This window comes from Chanos chanos, chromosome 4, assembly GCF_902362185.1.
Source record: "Chanos chanos chromosome 4, fChaCha1.1, whole genome shotgun sequence".
Lineage (NCBI taxonomy): Eukaryota > Metazoa > Chordata > Actinopteri > Gonorynchiformes > Chanidae > Chanos > Chanos chanos.
Window position 1 is genome coordinate 49,692,770 of NC_044498.1, and position 11,167 is coordinate 49,703,936.

At 39.1% G+C, this 11,167-nt stretch overlaps 1 protein-coding gene across 1 annotated transcript; it reads right to left on the bottom strand.

The window, feature by feature from the left end:
• Positions 1-3,088: 3,088 nt before the first annotated feature.
• On the bottom strand, positions 3,089-7,827 carry drgx (dorsal root ganglia homeobox). The gene is made up of 6 exons (XM_030772976.1): positions 7,770-7,827; positions 6,864-6,964; positions 6,326-6,427; positions 4,638-4,807; positions 4,402-4,514; positions 3,089-3,462 (listed from the first exon to the last, which is right to left on the bottom strand). The coding sequence occupies exons 1-6, from the start codon at positions 7,825-7,827 to the stop codon at positions 3,089-3,091; spliced, it is 918 nt and encodes a 305-aa protein (XP_030628836.1).
• Positions 7,828-11,167: the final 3,340 nt, after the last annotated feature.

Consider the following 11,167-nt stretch of genomic DNA (forward strand, 5'->3'; position numbering starts at 1 on the left):
CAATAGCTTGTTATTTCAATAAAAGAAACCCATTAACTTCAATGTTGGAAAAACACAAGAAATCATATTTGTCTACAGTTTGCTTTCAGGGTTGCTTGGCGGCTCTCCAACTAATTTGATATAACAATGCTTTCTCCCAGCAAATAAATTATGGTTGAATGTATACGGCACAGAATTATCAATAATCCACACGGCTGCTGTACAGTACAAAAAAGTTTTCTAAAGTCACGCAGAGACGAAGCTCTTGATAGCTGAAAACATCTTGACCCTCCCTCATCTGTTGTGGTCCCTGATTACGCTGTAATGCATCATTTTGGAAAACTGAATATTGCCAGCAGTCTTCTGAAAAACAAGGCCCATTTTCATTCGAGGGGCGAGCACATTGTCGGTTACCATAAAGTGGCTTTCCCCCCTCCTTACTGGCAGAGCACGATAACCGACCATTGTTTTCAAGAGCTCCAATAGTTTTTATTGCAGGACAGAGACTTGCTGTCAGTTTTTCGCCATCGTTAAGCTATATGTGAGTTTGCATTTACATGCGCGCATAGCTCAGAGCATAGTTACTAAACCGATGGAGACAGTACGGTGGCATCAAACAGTTTTTGTGATAGATTTACAGTGGTAAGTGATTAATCTGATTTCCTCAGATAGTGAGGCTCATAATCGACGATTTCCAGTTCATTTTAAATAATTTCATAAACTGCAGATGTCACGATTATGCTTAAATGCAATCCGCGTTCCAACATTAACAAGTGCAATTAACTACGCACCCCACCCGAAAGTCATGTATATCATTTAAAGTGGGATTTAGTCAGGTTCTACTTTCTCAGTGTTAAAACATATGGCTTTATTTTCCTCACGCGAATGTTAAACAATGACTTCGTTTTTTGACTTCGTTACAGAGCAATGACTTTGCATAGTTATGTACTAGGCTGTATAGCAAGACTTCTGACATTATCTGGATCTGTCGTGTCACCGGGGTGTCGCACTATGAATTATTAAATCAGTACTTTGTGGTAATACATAATTCCGTATCAATTATTCATGATAATGTGTGTGTAGTTTACTTAATTGTGTTATTGACTATCAAAAGTAATTTCCTGAAAATCCTCAAGGACATAAATTTAATCAGCCCTAGTCCTTTTCAAGTGCGGTGCTGTTAAGTATTCTTAATTTGCAAAGACGATGCTTTATTTATGTGCATTTCGAAGGCGTACAGTGGAGAAAATAACTTAATGTGCAGATAGATTTTACCCAAATAATGATGGTCAGTTTTGTCTTCCAATTAGAAGATGATTGTGCGGCAGTGATGAATAAGAAGCCCACGCAAGCAAATCAGTTTTTGAAGAGCTCACTTCTTGCAACTAAGTAAAGAATAACACTAGATTGCCTCACTGTGGCCGCGTTGTTTGATTACTTTTTCACGAGTTTCACGGCGAAACAGAAGCTAGATCGTGTCAGTGTAAATTCTGATATCCAAGATCTAAAATGTCATAACCGTCAGTTCAAATAAAATAACAGATCGGAGTCATAATTTTATGATACGGTATTTAAATGTTTTATAAATCGATCATGGCAGTCATATAGTGTGAATACCAAATAAGCTGTATTCTATAGAAGCAGGATTTCGACCACTGTTCCGTTTACATCTCCTTGAGCAATTGCACGAACAGTTCAAGTAAATATATGTTGTTGGCGGTGTTGTTGTTTTTACATTAACTTGACATGCAAAATGCTACGTTGTATGAGAGTGCTCAAATGTTAGACAACATTTAAGCCGCCCTGAACTGCACTGCCTAAAGGCTGAGATTGCAAAAGGATTACATCCAGAGAGCTTTGACAAAACTGTCCAATGAGCAATGAGGACAAAATCAACTTTTCTGAGCAAGGCTCCGGATTACTCTGCTCTCCTTCAGTCCCTCAATAAAACACCAACTTACTAATTACACCCCAACAAGTCTGGACTCAGATTCTGTCTTTCAAACATTCTAGATCAGTATACTAAAAACTAAGCGTGTCTATAAAACTCCATTGACAACCTTAATATTTAACTGTTTCAGGGACCCACTGAGCCGCAGCGTATCTTCTAACGATATAGTTAGCGCCCATCATTTTGCGGCTCGCTCGTGTTGGGAACCATGTAAAGTGGCTATGCGTCAAGCGCGAGAAAGCCAGCGGTGTACCTTAAAGTAAATAAATAATAGGACCAACCGCTTCCGTCTTGCAGCTTTACCTCTTGTGCATGGGGAAGTTAATTAATAATTGATCACAACCAGATGGCACAAGCAATAGGCAACGGGAGATATACGTGAACGTTTACATCTTTAATTGTTTTAAAGAACATGTCAAAAAAAAAAAAAAGAATCAGAGTGAGAACACTCACAGTCTGTTATGGATGTGCAGATGCAATGTCAAGGAGTGTTAATCCTTATCACATTAACATGTAGAGTAGTATAGTAAGTTATACCCAGCTGTTTTTTCCCACTAAATTCAAATCATGGCAAAACATTGAATATGCTGTATATTTATATCTTTGATATATCTCACATATACTATTTTCACATGAATTTTCACTTATATTAGACTACGCCATTTTTATTTTTTTTTTTGACATTAAGAAAGTGTCGGAGACAAAATGCATTCCCTTTCATAAACTTACTTTGCACCACCTTCGGCAATGTAAGCCGACACTTAAAAAAAGAAAAAAAAAAAAAACCTCAGGAGAAAAAAAAAAGAGACAAATTCACATCAGCAGCCAGGGTAAAATCCTATCGCCACACGGTGTATTCAGGGTCGACCTACCGTCAAAAGGAATTACAGTGGTAAGCGTGTACGCTTGCTTGAAAGAATCAAACTGTTGCCCACAAGAATGAACATGAATCACCATTCTTAAATTCATAAATTACAATTGAATAAATATTTTCTCACACACACACAAAAAAACCCCACAATACAGTAGTTGGATACATGAACTCGGTCCCTTATTGTTGTTCAGTTTATACAGGAAGGAGCAGACATTTCCCTGTGAAACTGCAAATCCTTAATGTTCTTAGGAAAAAAAAAATGTCCTTGGGGAAAATGAACTCCTTCACTTCTTGTCAGGACCCTCCTTTGGGCAGTGCAGCTGCTTGTCGGAGGTGGCCCCCTGACTTGGCACTTTAGTGGCACCAGAGCCCGGGCTGCTGTCTCCTCGTCCGACAGCGCTGTTTCCCTGGCCCATCCCAACTCCTATCCCTGCTCCTGCTCCTGTTCCTGCTCCTGTTCCTGCTCCGGCTCCTGTTCCAGCTCCAGCTCCTGCTCCAGCTCCGAGGAGGTTGGCTGACTGCAGCACAGCCTCTGAATGTTCCCTGGCCTTCATTCGGAGCGCTGCCACGCTGGCTGTTCGGTTGCTCTGGCACCCATAGGGGGGTAGGAAGGAGAGCCCCATTGGGTCAGGCACGCAGCAGGAACAGAGAGGGCTTCCTAATGAGTCAAACAATGAGACACTCTTTCACACAAGCTGTTCTGTAAGCACTTCAGCTGATTCCACAGAGAATGCCAGGATGCTTCCGTAAAGCACGATATCTCACACAGGCCTTGGTCCCAAACTTAACACAAAAGCCATCAAAATCTGCCGCACCTGAGTTTTGCACCAATGTTCATAAAATTCAGATTTAATATTTGTTAATTACAATTTTGACCGTCCGTCTGTCATTGGTGCATTAAATAAAATGCAACAATGCAACCCTTATGGATGCAAAGTCTAATCATAGGTTTTGTCTGTGTGACTATTTCAAACAAAAAGTTGTCATCTGTATTCACTCACATTGAGCTACGAGGTATAATTTGGACAAAGCACTAGACGGACACACAAGCACTATTGGTTCTCACCCCCCGCAAATCTTAAAGCATCTCCCATAGTGTCTCATAGTCACTGTCAGCTCGAATAAACTGTATATTTTCAACTATCCAGACTGAGAAATGGTTTTCACGGACATAACATAGCACTAACTGTCTGTTCTGTGCTCTGTGCTAAACCTCCCCTGAAGATTTGGACTTTGCACTGAGAACTCTGCGGAGATTGTTCAGTTCAGGTTCTACCTTCGAACAAAGCCATCTCTGTAAATATTAGACGGATTGTACACTGGATTGTGGGTCCTACATCACAAAGGGGTTACACTGAGGTTTATCAGTCATGACATACACCTCTGACTTTAACCATCAAATGCCTGTCATTCTCTAAGGCACAACACAAGACTGAAGACTTAAGAAGTATTACACCGGCTACCTTACAGTGAAATATTAGGTATTTTAAAAGCAAAGACTGAAATATAAGTCTGATGACGACAAGATGTCGCGGACAGCCGAGTACTGTCACAGACTTGGATCTACTGACTTGGAAGGACGCGGTTTCGGCCTTACCTTTTAAAGACGCCACTTGTGATAAGGCCTGGGCATATGTGGCAGTGTTGAGTAGAGTCCCAGGTAAACAGGAAGGGAAGAACGGCCCACCCGGCCCGACGGCTCTGTTCATACTAAACCAGTAAACAAGAAAAGGAAAACAAAAAAAAAACCCCAGATAAGTTGCTTTCTTCGCAAAGCGGCAGAAAATCATATGTAGAGTTGCTGTAATGACAGGGAACAGACGCTGCACACACTTTTGCTGCATTTCCAAGGGCTCCTTTTTGTTTTGGCCCTGATCGACTGGAGACTGATTCAGGGCTCTGGCAGGAGGAGCACCTTCGTTAATCTGGTCCTTTCCACCCTCTTGGTCCGAGCTTCCCCTCTCCGTCTTCCTCCACTTCGCCCTTCGGTTCTGAAACCAGACCTACACGAAAGAAAAAACGAAGATGCGAATCTTCACACGCATCACACGCGTAGAAAAACGACACGTAACAATTTGTTCAATATTTTCATTGATGTTTACACATGTTTTGCTTGTGTTTTGCTAAAACGTAATGAGATGAATGTGTTTCAGCTGTCCCTCCATGTATAGAGGGTGACTTGTTTCAAACTTTGCGAGGGAAAGGCTGCCTCTGTGCCTATGCAGTGAAGTTCTTGTGTCTTAATTGAATGAAGGTCACTGCCTATAACAACATTTAATTGAGCAATTTTTCATTATCATTTTTTAATGACTTCCTACTGACAGTCTCCCTGCCTTCTGAGAGAGAACCATGATGAAGTCGTTTATTTTCCTATTTAGTGATTGTTTGACAACATCAGATTCGATTAAGTCTATACTCTCTAACGCATTAATCATATTTGAATAGGAAAGGGGCATAATGGAGTCATATCTCTACAGACCGACATGCATTGTGCAAAGGTAAAATGATGTCAACAGACAAAAAAAAAAAAAACCCTCCACACATATATAGCATTCACTCTGTACAATGGGAGACAACAGCTTACTGGCAGGACAACAATATTCAGAATGTAATTGTGGCAACATTATCTCACCCCTGCACCTTCCAGCTAGAAGTCATGATCCCCTAGCTCTGAATGGTCTATAATTGCGCCATTAATCTCAATTTGCAGTTTGTTCTTAATGCAGCCAAAGCCAATTGACACTCTAAAAAAAGAGGGAGGGTCTGCAACACTACAACAAAAAGAAAATTTATTTTCTAATAATAATGTAAGTTTAATATCCCTGCATGTTGCCACCGATTCATGTTCAGATTTAATAAAACGAATCTCGTAATCCGATTAGAGTGAAATAATTTGTTTACAATCCCTAATTTACAGCGGCGAATTCCATTATCGCTTTGCAGTCATTGGTTTTAAGCGATAGTAAGATGACCCTGGGGAAGAAAAGCCAAACTATTATATTTCTTACAATTAGATCTGCGCTTGCAAGAAAACCCAAAAGCAAATCTGGAATGCAGGAAATTGCATACAGGACACATTGGATTTAATTACATGTGGCCAAGTTTATATAACAACCGATATATGGTGTGGTAGTGCAGAATACAAATAGCTAAATACAAGACGTGTTTGCATATTGTTAAAGACGTATCTGTCAGACAAAACATTTGTATTTTTCTATCGCTTGGGAGCATTTTCTCTCTCTTTTTTCTCTCTAAAGTGATGAAATGGAAAAGCATCCAAGTAATTTTTGTACCTTAGAGACGAGGACAAATTAGTGCAGAACATTATCACTAGTTAATTATGAATGACCGATTAATCAACCTAATCTAATATTCTACATTATGTTGATGTTATTAAAGTGCATCAAGGAAATGACAGAGTGGCTTAATTTACTTTCTTTGGCCAAACGTGCTTTGAACGCTCTATTTGACGCTATTCATTATCTTTGTGTTGCCACAGTTCGGGGAGACTGCTGGCTTACCTGGACACGGGCTTCGGTTAGGTTGATTTTCATTGCGAGTTCCTCCCTTGTAAACACATCTGGATAATGGGTCTGTGCGAAAACTGCCTCCAAAGCTTCCAGCTGTAAAAGTAAGGTTTTTAACCAGAGAAGGTCCACGCATACAGTGAGTGAGACCACCATAATTTGTGTTATAATGCGAACAGGCCAATGTGTATTTTAATGCGATGGTACACTGCAGTTAACAACCAGTAAAATAATAATGAGCTAAAATATCACCCTTCACGATACTAATTAATTACAATGATCGAGCTCACTCACTATAGCTGCTTTTAATGCTTTCCAATAAGTTATAGTCCCATAATTGTTTTATTATTATTTAACGAGTTCGTCATTGTTTTTGTGTTTACCCTTTTATAATTAATTGCTATACTATCAGAAGTAATTAACTGGTATACTATCAGAAATTATCCTACAACTTGTCATGAAGAGGAGTTAAGATTTGTCTGGTTGGTTCCGGAATACGGCCTTCCATCTCATTTCATGTTAAGCATTTTACCTGTTGTAAAGTAAACGTTGTTCGGTTTCTGCGTTGTTTTCTCCTCAGAAAACCGTCATCAAAGTCTCCAGAGGCGTGGTTCCCAAAGCCATTTGTATTCACTGAAATATGATAAACACTCAAAATGTAACGTTATGATACTCTTGAACCAACATCTGACGTAGAATTATATGCAATTTAATTTAACATTTTATTTTTATTCGAACCAGGCTATCCAGCCCACAAGTCTACAGTGCAGTTTAATGCAGTTTTCGCTGTGTCCAAGGAGAGACAATTTGACAAGTGGTCAATTTGGCCTACTTCCCCCCTGATGCCTTACTTTTCCTTTTTTCTTTTTTTTTCTTTTTAAAGATACGCACACAGTTCATTGGTTGCGTAGTTGATGGAGACAATTAAATTGTGACGCGGATACAATATACCATGAAGAACCGTGACTGCACTAAAATGCTGGCTGAAAGGCATGACACCAAACATCTGTGCCCAGGCAGAGGGCAACAAAAGCCTTGGCTCTAGGGCAAAACGGTGGCCCGTTCAAGATACGCTAAGGGGCTGTGGGAAAACGTTGGAATAAAGATGCAAAAAAAAAAAAAAAAATGCGTCAGTACATCCATGTAGACCAGCTGTAAGAGTAAGTGTACTTTAAGTGTATTTTTCACCACCTCAACAGAGATACATGCAGTGAATCGAATCGATCATTTCTAAATTACCCTTGTTGTTGACAGTACATTAAGCGGTCTGTAGTGGGCCGCTTTCCAATTTATATTGGATCGTTATGACACTGGTTAGAATTGAGATATAAACAAACAAAACAAAAGCATTTTTAATTCAATTTAAAACAATGTTTCACAAAATGGAAGCCGACTTTGAAAGAATGTATGCTTTAGAAAACAAAGCAAGCATACTTACATGTGTTTGTCCGACAACACTCTCCGTCTAGTTGTGGAGGACAGTGAAAGTAAAACATGTTTATTCCCTTGTGTTTTTCGTAACCTTCGGTACGTCGAACAGTCTGAAGCCCTCGTTTTCTGAGGGAAAAAGGAAAAGAAAGAGGCTTATTTTCTTAAAAACATGCTCTAATTTCCTCACCGATACCGGAAAACTATGCGATTTCTGAAGAGCGAATGTAAAACAACGTCTATTAAAAAACTAGTTTGGATTGTCCGGGATACAACGAGCTGATGTAGATGCATGTAAGTTACACTCTGAATAAAACGAGATTGCAATCATACCTATCTGTTTTTGGAACGCACTGGAGCAGTGATGAGCGGCGTGTGAGAGAGCTCGAGCTCCTCCTGCTCAATTGGAGTTTACCGGCAGTCACGCTCTAGCTCCGTCAATCACGCGCTTTCTTCTCTCCAAGCTCCTATTCGCAACGTACACCACCCTCTCCAGTGCGCATTTGAGGGGAGTGACCAGATGTCTTTATAACTGTCTACAGCATGCTAAGGCTTTCAGCACTTGCCTTTATAATCTCACGCGTAATTGGACTTAATCTGATTATTTCCTGTGTTTTCTTCTCGAAGTCATTTGGATAGGTCCGCGGGCGCGCCGAATTGTACACGTGGTGGTAGACGTCAATTCTCAGTAGTGGTTCTGAATTACAATATGTACCTTTACTTCACCAGCGGCCCAGTGATATGCACAGTTATTCCCAAATCATAAACACACAAGCTCGATGCACTTTTTTATACAGTTGCTTTTCATATTAAAATCTAGATGACTGTTTTTGGATTTTAAATTGGCTGTCAGACCAGTAATTGCTCATTATATGGGTTAGGGGTCCACTTTACGCGGGTCTCCACTTGCTCAGCGCTCGTACGTCCAAATTTTGATTTTGTTCACAGCAAGGGGTCCAAGGATTTATTTTCCTTTGCCGAGTAAATGATATGCAGCGGGACCCTTTCAATTACTTTTAAAACGCATTTGGGACGCGTAGCGCAGACACCGTCGCTCCTCTGCCTCTGAAAATTAGGCTCTAAGTACCAGCTGAAATTTTGAAGTCGAGGGCGGGATTGGATGAAATCACATAAACTGCAAAAAAGCAAGTATAATGGTGCATAATTGGTTCTCTAATAGCATTACACAAGGATAATAGCCTGTTACGGCCCCCTGCACTATTAAGTGCTTCCCTGGCGTAAAACGTTTATGATATTAAGGGGGGAATATAATGATATTTTGGTTATTAAATGCGTGTAATTAATTTATGCGCCGCTGAAAATAAAGTTGGTATTATGACCTCGGAAAAAATGCTTTGGAAAATTGAAATCAAATAACTGTTGAGAACTTAATCTGAACATTTTGTCGATATTATTTGTGGGTTTATTTGAGGGCGATGTATTCGCAGAATCCGAGGCTATAGCTCGTAATTCTCTTTCGCAAGGCCAGCAGAATTGCTTGGGTGGTGTCATTTGAAATTATGATGATGGATTAAACACTTTAATTGATAACTGCTGCGCAGCTGCAAATTTGTCACAATAAATGCTTATATGATAAACGGTAGATATGTCAAAACTCAAACGCTGTCAAAAAGTCAAATGTCGCATGCATATTATTGACAGGAAGTATCCCAAACAAATCTGTATACTTTTCTAAATGGTGTAATTACTGTGACGATTTTGACCAAATTTCTCCAGTGTTGTAACAAAGAGACACTGTGACTTCAAAAATGTGGTTGTCTTCAAAAATGATTACATCTGTACCTTCAAATTTAATTTTGTGTATAAGGTAAGTGAAAACATAAAATATAAGCATATGCCGAAAGGTAAAGGCAAACACATCTTTTCAGATGATTTCACCAAATGTTAAAAATGATCGTATAAAATGTTCGCAATTATCGTCAGTCTGATACATTTCCTGCCCAAATTTTGTTAACTCTATCAAATTCCGATTGTGACCATTCTCAAACGATTAGTTTACAAACTGTTCAGTTTGGAGAGAATATATCTCTGAAGCTTTTCAAATATCCCTCGCAAATATTTACCATCACAGAAATCTTCTGGATACGCGCAGAGAGCTATCTGCCAAATTCCTACCGTACCCTGCAAATGAGGCGGGGGTTGTGGGGGGCTGTATCCCTCCCAGTTTTAAGACCTGCCTGTGCTTTGACAGGTATAATGACAGATGTGTGCTTTAAAAAACAAAAGCAGATCATTTTATTCTAAGACTTAAATATGACAGATAATACCGAAATAGTACATTCACCCAATCCGCCCGCCAAACGTTCACAAAGGAATATTTTCAATAGCTAGACGGGGGAGAGAGAGAGAGAGAGAGAGAGAGAGAGAGAGAGACTAGGGAGGGCAGAAATACAGGTTTCTGGTAAAGTCATTTTACTTTATTGCACACAGTGGTTGACAGAGTGCCAAAGTTAACAAGATTTATACAACAAACCAACACCGTCTCCAAAATCCAGACATTACAGATAAACTGAAGAGTCGCAACAGGATAAGAAAATGCATATTAACTAGAATGATACGTTTTGTTTTTCAACAGCTTAAAATACGTACATATGACTGTACAGCTTCAGATACATATATATATATATATGACTATACATAAGTAATGACAAAAGATCATATTTTAACAGCATCTTTTAATGAAACATCTTTATTGTTCAGAAAATACAGTATTTTATCCAATATTAAAGAGCTTAAAAATGGCACATGCTCAACCAGAGAAAAACTGACACTTCCCTGATGGCAAAGATATTGGTCATAGAGGTAGATTTTTTTTTAGATTTTGAAACATGGTTCAAAAACCCTGCACAATTCTTCAGCAAATCAGTTGAATCAACAACAATAAACCAGAATATGGAGTGCTATTACTATCTCATGTATGAATGTGAGCATACATAACTAGCATTTTTTTCATATATCTTTTCGAATACGTACAACATTAATATTACTAGTAAACAGTATTACTAATTGTAATGACTCTGATTGGTTAATAAAGTTGAATGGTTTGAACTTCACTGAAACCAGTTGAGGGATATAAGATGAGTGATACCTTGAAGCACACTACCTGTATCCCAGCCTACAGCGTCATGTTCCCTATTTAAGGTGGAGCGCTAAGACTACACTAATGTAAAAACAAAACTACTCATACGTTGCATACAATCTCCATTGTAAGCCATTGGTTTAATCCTTGTTTTGCACAGTGTAATTAGTTCTCCGAGTCTCTGAAGTACATTTGACTTCAAGGGTTTTTTTTTTCTTTTTTTTCAAGTAAAGCCCAGGTGAAAAAAAGCAAAACAAACAAACAAAAAAAGACAAAAAACAAACAAGTAAAAAAAAAAAAAAAAAAAG